General features: G+C 38.1%; 1 protein-coding gene across 6 annotated transcripts in view; it reads right to left on the reverse strand.

Moving 5' to 3' along the window:
• The window catches only part of RPAP1 (RNA polymerase II associated protein 1), a 227147-nt gene extending 215399 nt beyond the window's left edge, over window positions 1-11748 (reverse strand). For 2 of the 6 annotated variants that reach the window (XM_053697819.1, XM_053697814.1), the window contains exons 1-3: window positions 11566-11618; window positions 10945-11157; window positions 175-323 (exon numbers count right to left, since the gene is read on the reverse strand). In XM_053697819.1, coding sequence (XP_053553794.1) covers window positions 175-323; window positions 10945-11157; window positions 11566-11575 — 372 coding nt within the window. In that variant the 5' untranslated portion in view covers window positions 11576-11618. The other 4 variants (XM_053697817.1, XM_053697818.1, XM_053697815.1 and 1 more) reach the window with 4 other exon arrangements.
• Window positions 11749-18512: the final 6764 nt, after the last annotated feature.

The raw sequence follows: 18512 nt of genomic DNA on the forward strand, positions 1-18512 counted from the left end.
ATTCTGTGACATTCTAGTGTGCCCCATTTAAAAAGGGCTCAAAAAAACATTTCTGCCTCACATAGTGCATTATTAAGTACTAGCTGCAGGTTATGCATGGAAATACTCAATGAAGGCGCTAAACACACATCCTAACATAAATAAAAAAAACAAAAAACTGTCACAGGAACGCACAATGATTTTTGAGAAAACAGCAGTGATGTGTTGATCTTGTCTGTCTAAAATTTCTTCTGGATCTTCATCAGCAAAATGGACGCGCTCTTTGGCAAACTTAGATTTCTTAGATGGTCCAGGAGTCAAAATAGGCGGCAAGTCGGGAAAGTCTGTAAAGAAACAAAAAATTAAAGGGATTGCAAACCCAATTTTTTTATTTCATGATTAAGATAGGCCATGCAATTTTAAGCATCTTTATAATTTACTCCTATTAGCAATTTTTCTTCGTTCTCTTGGTATTTTTATTTGAAAAAGTAGGAATGTTAAAGTGATGGTACACTTCAAACTGTAAGAATGTTGCAATAAAACATTAGTTAAAAAAAATTATGTGGTTTTACTTGCAAAGTGTATATATATTTTATAATAAAAGGTTTATAATCCGAATTGGTATTGTCTGTTTCTCCGCCCCCCTTAATTTTCTCTTTTGGCTGGGCTGTGATGTATAGAGCAATCACATCCACTATCTACATAGGCTTTCTATGGGCTTTAAAGGGGCTGGACTGTCAACTGACACACATGTTGATTGGATGTTCACTGGGAAAAAAAAAAAGGTCTACATATACTTTTTAATGGCAAAGATTACATTTATGGCATTTGATTATTTAAAGTTTACCATCACTTTAATATTGTCTGTTGGTATTAAAAGGGCATAGATAGGATTCAGTTTCATGGTTAGTTATCGCTGAAGACATAGGGCCTGATTCTCTAAAGCTCTGTGCTGAGAGCGGTTTATCTTACTAAACGGATTACTGGAAGGACAGACACATACAACACAATGCAGCCCCAAAACACTATTGACTTCCACTTGCCTTTAAGCGGATTACTGGAAGGACAGACACATACAACACAATGAAGCCACAAAACACTATTGACTTCCACTTGCCTTTAAGATAAAAAAAAGTAAGGCAGCATGTGCTGAAACCATTTATCAACTTTTACTTTCACTGAATTTAAAGGGACAGTCTACACAAAAAATTTTATTGTTTAAAAAGATAGATAACGCCTTTACTACCCATTCCCCAGCTTTGCTCAACCAACATTGTTAGATTAATATACTTTAGGGCTGCAACTTAACGATTATTTTCATAATTGATTAATCGGCCGATTATTTTTTCGATTAATCGACTAATCGGATAAAAATAAATAATTTTTTCCTATATTTAAAATAAAATCCATATACTGAGTGTTATAAATATAAAGTTCAGACTAAAACTTTACATTAACACAACTGTTGGTCCATTTTTTTAAGGTGCAGAACAATTTTTTATAATTAAGCAAAACAAAACCTCAAACTGTGTGAAAAGAGGTAGAAATAGTAAGAGCTAGACTATCACTATTTATAACATTCTGTTATTCACTCTTTCAGAAACTTTGCATTGAAATGCAAAAATGTAAACATAACCACATGCTCCGGGCTGAGGCTTGCTCTCTTTTTTTGCAGCTATTTTGCCTGCAGCAGAGAAGAGGCACTCAGATGGTGTTGAGGTGCCTGAGATGCATAAGTTTAGGTTTTGCCAATATCACCAAGGTGGGCTATTTATCTTTGTTAGCTCTCCACCAATGCAAGAGTCCTCTTAACAAAGTAAACCTGGTCTTCATTCTGACATAAAAATATCTTGAATATCTATATGCAATGGTCAACAAACCGCTATAAGGTCAGGGGAAAATATCTAGTCCACTCTTAAAATAACAGATATATACTTACAGAGGTTGAATTTGATACATATTATAATTAATTAAAAATATTAAAAAAAACGGCAAAAGGGCTAAATACTATATATCAGTAACAGGACACAGCCTTACACATTTATCTATAGAGTACATATATCAGCAATAGCAAGCAATCCTCTAAAAAATGTGCAAATAAATTCATATAACAAATGCCATTAATCTAGGGCTAGGTGTAAATAACAAGCTCAGCACTATATCATGCAAAGCATAGTCCCAAATCACCTGATTTTATATAAAAAATCCAAATTACAACTCCTATTTTATTTCTGGGTTGCACATAAGACAGGAGTAGTTGTAAACTTAAAAAAAAAAAAACTTATATAGTGTCCTGAAAAAGCGAAAAGTAAAATGTCTGTATATGTCCTTTAGGCTAAGGGCATAACTATAAAACACAATACCATGTGCAGGAGCTCATTGGAGTGAAGCAGCTGGTGCTGTGCACAGACCAACTAATTGCAAACCAACTAATCGATTATGAGATTCTTTGACAACTATTTTCATAATCAATTATGCCGATTAGTTGTTGCAGCTCTAATATACTTTATTACATTTAAACCTCTAAATTTCTGCCTGTTACAAAGGCTCTATTGAGAGCCTCTTAATCACATGCTTTTGTATTTGCTTTTCACAACAGGACACTGATAGTTCATGTGGGCCATATAGATAACAATGTGTTTACGCCCGAGGAGTTATTTAAGAGTTGGCACAACACAGTACTAAATGCAAGTCAATAGATAATAAATACAAAGTCATGTCATCAAGGGGCTGTCAGAATATGCTTAGATACAAGGTAATCACAGAGGTAAAAAGTATATTAATATTACTGTGTTTTTGTTATGCAAAACTGGGGAATGGGTAATAAAGGGATTATCTAAATTTAAAACAAAAATTCTATTGTAGACTGTCCCTTTAACAAAAATTCCAGTATTCCAGTAGTTTTTCACCCAAACATTGTATTGCTGTGTAAATTGTGTTCTTTCATAAAATACCACTAGCTTATATGAACACAATATGGCAACCATACACCGTCCATTATGCAAATTATTTCTTTTTCTGTCATTTTCTATAGAACATATATAATTCAGTGATCAAACACTTCCTAATACAGTACACTAAATTGTCCATTATATACCTACCATACATTTTATAGAATCACCCACTTCTACAGCTTATTAGAATATCCCCAAAAGTGTATTTACCTAAACAAAGGTCCTTAACACCAACAACAAAACAAGGCTAATGGTTGCTGCCAGGTATCATTTTTTCATCATAATGGTCGCATGACAGCTAGAGGGACCTAATGCCCTAAATAAATCCCTCTCTTCCAGCTGGTCAGCATCAGTGCCATTTACTTAAAGGGACATAGTGCAAAAGTAAAATGCTATGATGTGTTTATTATATTGTACTATTGTTTGCATATAACTGACATGTTTTTAACCCCTGAAAAATTGATAAAACACACAGTTTAAATCCGCTCCACAGCAACAATACATTAATAGGACCTAGCTGAACAAATCTGGTGAGCGATAGCTTTTTGCAAATAAAGGGACCTGGAATCCATCTGTGTTATGTTGGCATTTGAAATAGCTGGTTTGGCCTGTGGTATCCCTACCTATACTGAAAGTTTCTATATGTTAACCCAGCCAGCAGAAAAAATTACACACCCACTGGGGAGAGGCGAGATAAAGCTCTGCAATGTATATTTTCAATTGTTCATTCTAAATACTGTTTAGAGACAGAGATAAGAAAGTGAAGCATTTAAGTGGTAAGATAAGGATGTAAAATCTCTCTGAAGCTTAGCCTATTTTGATGGGTTGTGATTTCAAATAGCAAATACTGCTATTTCAATTACAAAAAAAAATAAGGGAGAAATTTCTTATGTTATATGCATCTGGTATAGCAAGTCAAGGGGAACACATTAAGAGAAAACCAATTGTACAGTCCACTGTCCCTTTAACTACTGGAGTTAACCTTTTAAAGCTGTTACGGTGTTGTATTTCGGTCCAAATTTTTCTGTGCTTTAACGCCGATGGATGGAATACAACGTCCTAACCGGGTGGCTTTCCTGAAGCCACTGGCGCTTCCCTGATGGGATCGCGGTCTGGAGGGCGTGCCTAGCATCATAGGAATGCCCCCCTGACGCGATCCCATCATCGAAATCTCATGATCACTTACACGATGGCGAGATTTCAAATTGTTTACATCGGAACAGTTGTTCTGATGTAGACACTTTAACCCCGGCAGGAAAGGGTTAAGCACATGGGGAATAATAACAATAACAACAGTATTCTAATAGTTAACTATTGCGTTACCATGTCCCTCTAAAGGGACATAAAATGCTAAAAGAAAATTATCTAATGTATTATATGCGAACAATAATACAATTATATAACTGTGATTGAACCCCATTTGCAGAGGCTAAATACACAGGGTTAGCTAAAGAGTAGGACTGCACTACTGGGAGTGAGCCAATAACAAGAGGCATATTGTATAGCCAGCAAATCACCAGCTAGTTCCCAGAAGAGTACTGCTGCTCCTGAGCCTACCTAGGTATATTTTTCATATCTAAAATATGAACGTTTATTTCTGAGGTTTATGTTCTTTTTATGCAATGAGCAAACATGAAAAGAAAAAAGAAGGGGGGCGGAGCCAGCAACTGAACAAGAAAGACGTGTTCATGAGAGCTCCTGCTGTAATTTATTTAATTCTCTGGTAAATAGGGACTAAACCCTCTAAGATTTGCCCCAAAACTAATCTATCTCCTGCAGGATACAGGTATCCCTCAGTTTACGCCGGGGTTAGGTTCCAGAAGGAATGGTTGTAAATCGAAACCGTTGTAAATTGAAACCCAGTTTATAATATAAGTCAATGGGAAGTGAGGGAGATAGGTTCCAGGCCCCTCTCAAAATTGTCATAAGTAACACCTAATACATTTATTTTTAAAGCTTTGAAATGAAGACTTTAAATGCTAAACAGCATTATAAACCTTATAAAATAATCACACAACACAGAATATATAATTAAACTAAGTTAAATGAACAAAAACATTTGCTAAACAGCATTATAAATCTAATAAAATAATCACACAACACAGACTTCACTTGCATTTTTCTGCAAACAGTTCTTTCTATGCATTCCAATCTGGACTGATTTATAGACAGGAAGATCTTGTTCCTTTGAAATCTGCTCGATAGCTCAGGTCTGGTTAAACTGATTAATTTCAGGTTGCTTGGCTTTGCTGCAACACAAGCGGACAGCTCCACCTACTGGCTATTTTAATAAATGCACTGCTTCTCAATGCTTTTCAATAGCAGTCACATGACTGGAAAAAAAGGTTGTTATTCTGAAACGGTGTAAATTGAACCGTTGTAAAACGAGGGCCACCTGTACTCTCTACCCCATCGGAAGGTCCCAGTGAATTATCGCTGCGGTAGCCACATTACTTGATCACCCATACCGGCTGGGAAACGACTAGGCTCTTACGGCCTACACCATTCATGGCGCCAAAAGACAAGGAAGCCTGGTCGGACATCTATGCAGCTCTACAGGATTTGAGTTTACGGATGTCGATTGGGTTCACTGACATATTAGCCCACCTAAGAGCCTCCATAACACAGTGTGAATTGTTGCAGCAGGACAAGGTGGAAAGTGTCACCACATCGACTTACAGAGATCAATCCTGCAAGCAAAGGGAATGGCTGCCGGACTCTATACTGGACATTACTGAGACACTGAGTATCATCGCTGATCATTCCCTGCCCAGCTATAGCGCGGCTCAGAGAGATGCGGCAAGCGCCTCAACACAGAATCCTATCTACTCGTTTGTAAAGAGAGAGCTCCCGGTAAATTCCAGACAGGTAAACATACCTCTTGCAGCGCGGAACTGCAGATTGTTTTTGTGGCCGCCAGACTACAGCCATCCGGGCTGCGACCCCGCAGATGAGCATGTGAGAGGAGCCTTTACTGAGCCATTCAGTGAACCGGAGACTTTGTGGAGATTCTGCCATGCATTATATAATTGCGTTCTGTCTGATAGTCTTTCCCTGCAAAGTGGTGAACGGACTGCCTTCCATACTGTTACAGAGACTGATGCACAGAAGGGGTTACTATCTGAGCCATGCAGGAGAGACATTATATTATATACCGCAGCACTTCAGGACCCGTTTGACCCGGGTGGATGAATTACCTCGGCTGACATAACAGTTCCCATATGACTCACCCTATGCAAGACTGCTCTAGGCCCATTAGTAAATGTTCATACTTGTTAGATACAGGCTCAGCCACCAAACTATATTACATGATTAGCTGAGATTTGGTTCTATTTGCCTACAGAGAGTACGTCTAACACTGTTTTATGGGAGTTATAATTTTTGAATTCAACCTATGCCCTTTACCAGTTTAGTTTCTATATTATACCGTATATATTTTTTTAACTGCATAATGTATAGGATGGGTTTTCTTGAAGTCACCACATTCTGAGGAGTGTTGTTTTTATTTTATTGTTATATAGATGTTGCAGCCTTGCAGTAATTGACCGATCACAAGGAAGTCCTCTACCTACACAGTGATCCACAATGTTTTTACCTAACTACATTCATGTACCTAGCTCTAGTGATAGCTTTTTAGGCTCTGAGACATAAACTTCTCAGTACTATACACCCTCTTCCTGTTTGGCCATCACTGTTATAATGATTTTTCTATGCATTGCTCTATCTTTAGGAGGACTCTTCATGCTGGATTCTTCCTTGTCTAAGATTACTCTAATTTTTCATTGATAATGACTCATATTGCTTTTCCCTCCATACAAAACCTATACATTACACACATAAGTGCTAAAAGGTTACTGGATATAGGGTAGTTAGCTGATAATTTATAAAACTGTATCCATTCATTATATGGCACATGCCTCACACTTTAGAGCTGGCCTCTAAATGTATGCTTAGTATCTAACCTGCCCTTCCTATACCATTCTTAGTCAGCCTAGATCCACATTTTAGCAAAGCTTTTCTACAGTTTCAAACCCTTGCTCAAAAACATGAGAAAGCAGATATTAGAATCGGATTTGACTACACCTAAATAAAAGTGACGCTCCCATACTCCACCTCTCAGGTTAAAAGATCTAGTTTTTGGCTGTCACCACTTTGTGTGAGGCTTATGTTTGGGTCCCAGTAAGCTTATTTGCATCTACTGCTCCAAATACTATTGATTATCAAATGGATGTCCTATGATAATCACTTCATTTAGCATGAGATTCTGTTTATCAAATATTTGAGAACCTTTACTTATAGCATAGATCAGTGCTTTCCAAACTGTGTGTCGGCAGCAGTGTGTAGGTGTGTCCCTGCTTCAGCATAATTTTTTTTAAATGTAAAATTTTTTAAAAAATTGTTTTTGGGTTTCTGACTTTCCGCCTGCCTGCTACGCATATCACATGGTTGACACGTGATTGATACCTAGTGGGTCACAGATCATCTTAACCTATTGGCGCAGCTCAGTGGGAACTGAAACTATTCCCATTGGTGGCTTTGGCGGCACATTGGCTCCTGACTGCACGTGTAGTCTCCTTAATTGGCTTGTGATTGCATGTGTAGTCAGTGAGTGGGACAGCAGTGTGTTTGCAGCGCGGGCAGTAGTCAATCGCACTCACCGAGCTCTGAGGGCGGCAGCTTAAATGCTGAGCTGAAGTCAGAAGTCAGTGGGGGGTTTTTTGCAACTAGCTCCCAGTAGTGCATTGCTGTTCCTGCTCTTGATATATGGATAGGAAGTGGAAGCTTAAAAATGCGAGTGTCTAATATTCCACCAAATATTCATAAACTGTGTTCATCCCATCAACCTCATACATCCCATTAAAATAGTAAGTAGCTATTGGTGTTATTAAACTTTTTTTTAATTCTTGCACTTACTTACATACTGTTACTTAAATACATTTCATTATTATATCATTGTATGTGTCCGTATCTCTTAAAACAAGTTAGTTTAACCTCTTGTTTGCTAGTACAGCTGAATTACTGTGTCGCAAAATGATGTACGTCTAAAAAGTGTGTCACCGACATGAAAAGTTTGGAAAGCTCTGGCATAGATGTTTATAATTGTCCTTTAGATGCCCTTGGCACTAGATCCACATACATATGCTTTTTTAAGGGCCATCCTCAGCTTTTGTTACAAACTACCACTCACTATGCTCTTTATTCCCAGTGGATTTACTGTCCTGTTATTATATAGTTGCCATGCAGTAATTCTCTTTTCTTTATGTTAATTAGCTAAGCTTATATGTTACTCGCTATCATTATTAGTGACTGTAGGAATGTCATCACTAGTTTCTATATAGTTTTGTTCACATTATCAACATATATTATTTGTCCATGTGAAACCTCTCTCCTCCCTTTCCCGCCGGTGCTTATTGCCTGCGGGTCATATCCCTACTCCTTTTTCCAGCATCGCCTATAGATGGCACTCCCCTAGGAGAGGGGCTCACCCAGAGACTCCTTATGCTCCAAACATACTGATATCACCCTCTCCACATAATACTGTAGAGCGACTATTGAGGCCCATCATTTCCCATAATTAAGTTTTAGATTCCTCTTGGCTGCATATTCTACACATTTGCTATTACTTTCTTGTTATATAGGCATAACACTTCAGTTGGATAATTACTTTACCATGATAGAGCCATGTCCCTCCCTACTAGTTATGTAAACAACAAGTTCTTCCTGCGAGGCCCACCCTTATAATTATTTAGTCCTCACATACCAACTCTCTTGACCTATATGGCTCCGCCCCCCCATTCCCTTCCCCACTCCACTTTGAGCGGCTCTTGCCCGCTGCGTTCCCTTACCGCTCTCCCCGCTAATTTGGTCCACAAGCAGCCAATCACAAGCTAATCCATATCTGTCATACTTTTACTAGATTATATAACCTTATGAATGCTCTTTGTGACAAGGTGGAGAATATACTCTATCTTCCCCCTCCCCCTATAAAACCAACCCGCTTTGTTTCTATATTTCTTAAATAAATATTTTACGGTCTATTTATCTATCGCAAGGTGGGGTCACTTCTAGTCTACATATCATATAAAATATAAAATTGAAGTCTTAATTTTGATAGTCCAAACTCCTTGCTAATGCCTTTAATAAATGGGATTTATATGCCCCTTCTATTTAGCTCTACTGCCTAGTAAACTTCCAAGCTTTTTCATAACACTAACCAATTATAGCTTTTCCATCCTTTTACTATTCATCATCGAGTATCACTCTTTAAACTCACGCATGTATACTATGTTGGCATAATCTGTGTTGTTTACTTGGCAAGTTCCTGGCACTAGCACTCTACTTTTCTTCTTTGTTACTATTATTGGATGTGTCATTATTGTTACATTTGTTTATGACTTCAATAAAAAAAACATTTAAAAGAAAAAAGAAAAGAAAAAACTTTCAATCTATTTTTTTTGCAGGTCTATGAATTTATATAAATACAAACAATATACTAAAACACCTGGCCTTTTAAGAAAAAACATATATATAATTCCTTATTTAGAAAACATATTGTGTGGCACATCTTAAAATATATCACCACTTTCCTTAATGAGAACATGCTGAGTAACATGACCATCTGCAGCAGTCAATCATTGCCTTTACCAGATGGTGCTAATCTGTTTATTAACCCTTTCGTGACAGGGTTAAAGTGTCTACATCGGAACACCTGTTCCGATGTAGACAAATTGAAACTACGCGATCGTGCATACAATCGCGAGATTTCAATTATTGGATCGCATCTGGGGGGCGTCCCTACAACCCTAGGAACGCCCTCCAGACCGCGATCAAGTCCTTGAAGCGCAGAAGGCTTCAGGACAGCCGTTTGATATGACGTTCTATTCCGTCATAACGGCTTTAAAGCCCAGTGTAAATATGACGGAATAGAACGGCATAACGGCGTTAAAAGGTTAAAATTTATATTTTACCCTAAACATGTGTTGTCACTTCCACTGCACTGCTATGTATGGAAATGCAGGACTAGGTGTTTAATTCTGCAGTTTCCCACTTTTAACCCTCAGGAAGCCCCAACAAGCCAGATATAAAGGATTTCTTTATCTGACAAGGGGTAAGTAAGCCTACCTGCCCTATTAATGGGCTGCCCAGGAACACAGAAATAAAAGGGGCAACAAATATTTTGTGTAAATCACTTAAAGGGACACTAAACCCAATTTTTTTTCTTTTGTGGTTCAGATAGAGCATGCAATTTTAAGCAACTTTCTAATTTACTCCTATTATCATTTTGTCTTCGTTCTCTTGCTATCTTTATTTGATAAAGAAGGCATCTAAGCTAAGGAGCCAGACAATTTTTGCTTTAGCACCCTGGACAGCACTTGTTTATTGGTGGGTGAATGTATCCACCAATCAGCAAGAACCCAGGTTGTTCACCAAAAATGGGCCAACATCTAAACTTACATTCTTGCTTTTCAAATAAAGATACCAAGAAAATGAAGAAAAATTGATAATAAGAGTAAATTAGAAAGTTACTTAAAATTGCATGCTCGATCTGAATCACAAAAGAAAAAATGTGGGTTCAGTGTCCCTTTAAAAGGCCATGAAACCCAAATATGTTCCTTTTCTTAATTCAGATACAATTTTAAACAACCTCCCAATTTACTGATTATCAAATTTACTTTGCTTTCATGTTATCTGTTGGCGCTCTACAAATAAATTATAATAATGTTATGCTTTGTTGAAGGACAGCGATGCACTACTGGGAGCTAGCTGAACACATCAGGTGAGCCAATGACAAGAAGCATATATGTGCATACACCATTCAGCAGAAGGCTCCCAGTAGTGTATTGCTGCCCCTAAGCCTACCTAGGAAAATTATTCATAAAAGGATCTAAAGAGAATGAAGCACATTAGATAACAGAAGTAAAATGGAAAGTTCTTTAAAATTACATGATCTGAACACCTGCAATCTTTCTGCATTTTTTTGGTTTTAGAAAAAAATCTTGATTATAATTACCCTGAAGTGTTACCACATCTCTGCTTCCTGATTCCCCACAGGTATCTTTGGCTTTCTCCTCTGCATCTCCTTTCCTCTTATCGGCTTTTCTAAAAACCTTGGCAGCTGCAGATCCACCTGCAGCAATGAATTGGTTCTGGAACTTTAAGAGGTCCTCCTCCGATTCCCCAGGCTTCGGTCGAGACAACATTGTATTTTTTTTTTTTATAACATCTAGGAAAGAAAGACAGATAGTACTAACTAATCACAGCTATGGCAAAAATAAAAACTTCAAAAAGACTAATAAATCAGAAAAGATTCAGAGTATTTTATTGTTAGTACTAATTACACTGTGTGAATTTCAAAGATTGTCAAGGATTACTGAACCTGGCTATCCAAAGTCAAAGGCGGTCTTCCCTATGACCCTATGGACATTATATTTTTATTGATGCGGTCTTAACTGATTAGTAGATTATGAACCAACATTTATTTTATTAAAGAAATTCAAACAACAAGATAGGGTGCGGACGCAGAGGAGTAAGTACAAAATATTTTTAATTAGGCGCTTTTTCCCTACATTAGCCGAACTACAGGTAAAGACTAGTGATAAACCACTAAGGGCTCCCTAATTCGTTCGTTCACCATAGCCCATACACCCGGACTAGTATGAGTCTGCACATGGTAGCGGTTAGATTCTATACCTCTAAAGGACCCTCTGAGTCTGACATCACAGCAGTCATGTGACTGCAGTGATCACAAAATAGTACAGGGAGTTGAGGAAGAGAAGGACGGGAGACGCAAATCAATAGCACGCTTCTGTTTTGGTAGCAGCTAGATTCCATACCGCTAAAGGACCCTCTGACATCACAGCAGTCACGTGACTGTAGTGATCACATGGTACAGAGTCAGAGAGAACTGAGAGTCAGAAGGGCGGATGATTCAAATCAATAGGACAGTGTAGGACACCTGTTTTACTTCTGCTGCTGTGTGCTTGGTCAGGAGTTGTCTGAGCTTATGCTGGACATGGAAGAAACACTAATCTGACAAAGGAGAGAGAAGAATATGTGTTTTCAGGAAGCTGGGATCTTGATTAGATACTGCTTTATAACAGAAAGCCAGAGTTTTGTAGATTGTCTTTTTTGAATTCTGAATAATAGGAACTTGTGCCTAGGATTAGTGCTAGAAACATGCAGACCTGGGTGTGGGGAAATATTGCACATGGAGACCAACATTTGTTTTTATTCTTTATTTTTGTATTATTTATTTTATAGGAGAGCAGCTATTATCTAAGACTGCAGATGAAACCTCTAAGATAAGTAAAACTGAACATGTCTTGTGTATGTTTGTGGGGTTATCAGTCATTTACATAATTATTAAAATTTAGCTAGTATTATAATATAAGCTGTATATTTTAAACTTGCATTTAAAATGGAAATGAAAGCAAAGGAACAGGAAATAGATAATTAGTTTATATTGTCTCTATATATCTTCTTAGCTCCCTTCTTTATGTACTGGTAAAGTTACTACACTATGATTCACACAAAGGGATTATGGTAGGGAAGGGCTTAATAGCTGTTCTGTGTATTTTATTATTATCAGGTATTTGTAGAGCACCAACAGATTTTGCAACGCTATGAACATAGTTGGTATACATAATAACATTTACAGGGTTCAAGTGGGTACAGGGCCCTGCCGAGAGTTGCACTGTTGTAGTCGGCTCTTATGAATCTAAGCTACAAACAGATGGGCTCGTAGGCTTACATGCTATGGGGTTTAAGGGGATAGGAGTGGAGATAGGAAGGTTAGTGTAGGTTGTATGCATCCCTGAATAGTAGAGTCTTCAGGGAGCGCTTGAAGCTTTCAAAACTAGGGGAGAGTCTTTTGGAGCGAGGCTGAGAGTTCCATAAGATGGGAGCCAGTCTGGAAAAATCTTGTAAATGGGAATGTGAGGAGGTAACAAGAGAGGAGGATGTTTCATGTGGTGTAAATAATGACAGTACAAGGCATTAGTGTACAGAAGCCATGATCTTAGCAGAGAAACAACAGGACGGGAGGGAGAGTATATTGTGACAAGGTTTGAGATGTATGGGGGAGCAGTGCAGTTGAGGGCTTTGTGTGTCAGAGGGAGAATTTTGTGTTTAATCCTAGAGGCTAGAGGAAGCCAGTGAAGGGATTGGCAGAGAGGTGCAGCAGATGAAGAGTGACATGTAAGGAAGATGAGCCTGGCAGAGACGTTCATTATGGATTGTAAAGGAGCTAGGTGGCAGCTAGGGAGACCAGAGAGGATGGAGTTGCAGTAGTCGAGGCGGGAAAGGATGAGAGAGTGGCTTAAAATCTTAGTTGTGTCTTGTTTAAGGAAATGTCTAATTTTAGAAATGGTTTTTAAGGTGGAAGTGGCAGGCCAAGGACTGAATATGAGGAATGAAGGATAGATCTGAGTCAAGTGTGACCCCAAGACATCGGGCATGTGTGGTTGGGGTAATAGAGTTATCAACAGTTATAGAGAAATGGGGGTGGAGATTTTGGAAGAAGGGGGGAAATAAGGAGTTCCGTTTTGTAGAGATTTAGCTTGAGGTAGTGAGAGGACATCCAAGATGATATATGAGAGAGACAGTGTGTGGCACGGGTTATCCAGGAAGGAGGTAGATTTGGGTGTCATCGGCATACAAATGATAATGAAACCCGTGGGACTTTTATTACGGAACCTAATGAGGATGTGTAGATTGAGGAGGGGACAGAGGACAGAGCCTTCTGGTACCCCAACAGAAAGAGGTAACATGGCAGAGGATGCCCAAGAGAAGGCTACACTAAAGGTACGGTTAGACAGATGGGAAGAGAACCACAACATTGCTGTGTCGCAGATGCCGAAGGAATGGAGGGTTTGGAGCAAAAAAGGGTGGTCGACAGTATCAAAGGCTGCAGACAGATCAAGGAGGATAAATAGAGAGATGTGGCCTTTTGCTGTAAGTAGGCCGTTGGTAACCTTAACAATTGCTGTCTCTGTGGAGTGTAGGGAGCGAAATCCAGATTGCAGTGGGTCAAGGAGAGAATTTAATGTAAGGAAATGGGATAGACGTGCATATACTAGCTTTTCAAGAAGCTTTGAGGCAAGAGCGAGTAGGGAAATAGGGCGGTAGTTGGATCGATAGAAGGTTTTTTTGAGGATAGGTGTGACCAGTGCATGTTTAAGAGATGAGGGAAATATATAGGGTTGCACCGATACCGATACTAGTATCGGTACCGATACCAAGTATTTGCATGAGTACTTGTACTCGTGCAAATGCACCGATACTTAAACCGATACCTCCACTTCCTACCCATATTCTATCTTGTGGTGTTTTTTCAAACTGCATGTTCCCATTTCATTTTAAACTGGAGTGGAGACTAAACTAAAAATTGTTTACTACTGTTCTGCCAATACAAATTGCTGTTATTTGTATTATTGTAGGAGAGATCACTGTACCTCGTTCAGACAAACCCCTGAAGTACTGGCCAGTTAATAAACAGATTTCCAGCTCTGGCTAAAATGGCACAAAAATATCTTTCTGCCCCATGCAGTAGTGTGGAAAGTGAAAGACTGTTCAACTTAGAGTCGAACCTCCATACAAATGTCAGGTTGATGTTGTATAACAGCCCTACAACCCAATTGCATCACCCCTTTAAATGTAATATTTTATTGTAATATTTTTTATTTATAAACATGTTCAGTGAACTTTGTGACAAATAAAACTTTTATTATTTCATAATGTCTTTTGAATTACAGCCCTTTATAATTAATTAATTAATTAAAGTCTGTATTGTGCTTGGTAAACTGTCACATGACATTAAAAAAAAGTATCGGTAATTGGTATCGGCGAGTATTTGAAAACAGGTATCGGTACTTGTACTCGGTCATAAAAAAATGGTATCGGTGCAACCCTAGAAATATACCAGTGCTGAGGGAGAGGTTGAAGATGTGTGTGAGTATAGGGGTAAGGGTAGAAGAGAGGGAGTAGCTGTGAGGGGATGGAGTTGAGGGGACAGATAGTGAGGTGAGAGGATAATATAAGGGCAGAAACTTATTCCTCTGTAACAGGGGCAAAAGAGCTAAATTTTTGGCTATGTGGGTTTTGGATGATTGTGATCTTTTTTTTGAGGGGGGAGGGAAACCGGTAGTATGTTGCGAGCCGATTTAATTTCTGAAGGAGTCGATTTTGTTGTTGAAGTAGCTGGCAAAATATTGAGCTGAGAGAGAAGTTGTAGTGGGAGGCGTGGGTGGGCGGAGAAGAGTATTGAATGTGGAGAACAGACGTTTTAGGTTTGAAGAAAGAGAGATGTAATGTTGTTTATATAGATTAAGGGCAGAATAGTGGGAGTTCAAGATGATGAACTTTTAGTGAAGAAAGTCAGCTGAGCTCTGAGATTTCCTCCAGTGTCGCTCAGCAGTACGGGAACATCTGCATAGGTATCATGTCAGAGGAGTATGCCAGGACTGAGGATGAGTCTATGATTTCCGAGCTATGGTAGGTGGGCCAGATTGTCAAGGACCGATCTAAGGGTGGAGTTGTAGTGGCAGATTCATCAGGGCAGGAAAAGGAGGGGATGGAAGAGAGAAGAGGTTTGAGAGATCTAGCGAGCTGTTGCTGATCTAATGACTTGATTCTTCTGTGAAGTTTGGTGTGAGGGGTAGAAGGAAGGAGAGTTGTAGGGAGGGAAGTGATGTTACAAGTGAGGAGGTGATGGTCAGAAAGAGTAAAAGGGGAGTTAGTGAAGTTTGAGAGAGTGCATCGATAGCTGAAAATCAGATCAAGGGAGTGGCAATCTGTGAGTGGGAGAGTCAGTCCATTGTGACAGGCCGAAAGAGGAAGTGAGTTGCAGAAGCTGTTTTGCAGAGGAGGCAGTGGGATTATCGCTCTCTTTTTCTCTCTCTTTTTCTCTCTCTTTTTTTCTCTCTCTTTTTCTCTCTCTTTTTTTCTCTCTCTCTTTTTCTCTCCCCCTTCTTACAGTGTGTAATGACAGTTGCAGCGTGTAGAGAGTATAACAGCACAGTACTTCTAAAAGAAAAAGCACAAAGGCATTTAGGATGTGTGACAAGAGAGGGTGGCACAAGATTGTATTGGGTGGGTGGTGTTCCTTTAAAATAAGTTGTGTTTGTGGGTGGTTCCGTTGCAGGGTCATATCAAGTGTACGTACAGAGTGGAGGTAATAGAGTCGACACTAGTAGAACATTATATTTATGTAACAAAAAACTTTTTTTTCTCACAAATCTAAAGAAGATGTTTAAGTTTTTCTCTGTCCAGCAGATATTGCACTTCTAGAACAATAAAATAAACTGTGTGTTATGAGTTTGATATATCAGCAATTAACAACACTTACATAAAACTTACTGCGCTAGCTGTCTGTACAATTTGTAAGAATAATTTACCCCAAATAACTGGTGGTCAAAATGTCAATAGACGTGTAATATTTAATTAATATTAGTATAGGTACCTCTAAAATTTTTATCTGCCTTAAACAGACACAATATGCTTGTTATGGATATTACAATCAATATAGTTGCAGTTAAACACACTTAGATAAAATATAACAAAGTACCAACAGGCCTTCATGACTTAAGGAATAGGGTAGAAATAATACCAGCAATGTAATAATACCAATAGGATCTCTTCTATCCTCTCAGTGAATTTCTCCTTAATTTTTGAGGTGGTGGTGCTGCTCCTTCTCACAGGGCACTCAGGGGTGCGCTGACATTAACACACTGGAACGAAAAAAGCACAGAGCGCATCCACGACTCAAGGTGAATCAAATAACAATTTATTCAGAGCAATTAATATGTTGCACTTACAAGAATTATTAAAAAATGAAGCCTTTATAAAACCAATTCAACCCGTCAGCTCAATGGACTCAACTTCTGCAGTAATCATCAGTTGGAAACAATGTTCACACTTTGTATCAATCGTTCCTTACTTGCAGGCTTTTTCTCCCAGCTTCTTTTGAGTTCCAATGCGGCGTATATCAGAAATCTTGTCTGCAAATTTAATTGTTTTCCAAACCCACTCCGTGAGTATCCTTTGCTCTGTACCAATCCATTTACAATACCTGGGAGTGAGACGTTATTGTCACACTTATATCTCCCTTTATCATTTTACAGATACATCAAACACTTTACTTTTCTGATATAAAATGTTTAATGTTGTGCAGTAAAACAACTTTACAATATACTGTCGTTCTTTTTCTTGTCCCCTTTTCCTGTAAATTTCTGAAACTTGTGGGCTTTCAATGCCTGATAAAAGTGCAGACTATTCCACAGTCACTGGTTGCACACTCTAGTGACTGCTCCAATGTGCTTCAGCAGATAAGGAAATCTAGGTTACAACATGGCGGCACTATTACTTTATGGGCATTTAAAACTTTGCTCTTACATTAGTTTTAATATTGAAAAAAATTCAATAAAAATTAAAGAGACAGTCATTCAGATAGGGCATGCAGTTTTAAACAAAATTCCAATTTACTTTATGATCAAATTTGATTTGTTCTCTTGGTAGTCTTTGTTGAAAACTAAACCTAGGTAGGCTCATATGCTAATTTTGAAGGTCGCCTTATCTCAGTAAATGTTGACAGTTTGTTAAGCTAGATAAGTGCTAGGTCATGCGTGCCATATAGGTAAAATTGTGCTCCTGTGGAGTTATTTATGAGTTAGCACTGATTGGCTAAAATGCAAGTCTGTCAAAAGAACTGAAATAAGGGGGCAGTCTGCAGAAGCTTAGATACAAGGTAATCGTAGAGGTAAAAAGTATATTAATAGTGTTGGTTGTACAAAACTGGGGAATGGGTAATAAAGGGAAAATATATCTTTAAACAAACATTTTCAAGTAAACTGTCCCTTTAATATTTTTGCTTAATTTAAATATATTGCATTTTATGTTATTGTGAATAAAATAAAAGTTTTTCTTTGCATTAATACTTGTTTTCATACTTTGTTGATTCCATATTATGCATTTTGAGTATATTTAGTTTTGTCCTGAACAATCACAATTCCCCTTAGATCCATAATACATTGAGGGGAATATAGACTATAAAGAACTACAGTATGTAGAAATTCTTATGTTTATTCTGTACAAAATAAATATTTCTCTGTTCCTACATATAGTCCATCGGTACTACTATAGACACTATACACAAGCAAACTTAGTTATATAGTCCATCGGTACTACTATAGACACTATACACAAGCAAACTTAGTTATATAGTCCATCGGTACTACTATAGACACTATACACAAGCAAACTTAGTTATATAGTCCATCGGTACTACTATAGACACTATACACAAGCAAACTTAGTTATATAGTCCATCGGTACTACTATAGACACTATACACAAGCAAACTTAGTTATCAAACTATAAATGGGCAGATCAATTACATGTTTCTATGTAGAGAAATGTAAAAATAACGTTACATTATTGTTTGGCTTGTGGCCTTTATTGGGAAAATCAGCCTTACTGCTGCTATAGTCGTGATTTAAATGTGACTGTTAATAAAGTAAACTTTGATGATTCAGATAGAGCATTCAGTTTTAAACAATTTTCTTATTTACTTCTATTATCTAA

This window comes from Bombina bombina, chromosome 1 (genome assembly GCF_027579735.1).
Source record: "Bombina bombina isolate aBomBom1 chromosome 1, aBomBom1.pri, whole genome shotgun sequence".
Lineage (NCBI taxonomy): Eukaryota > Metazoa > Chordata > Amphibia > Anura > Bombinatoridae > Bombina > Bombina bombina.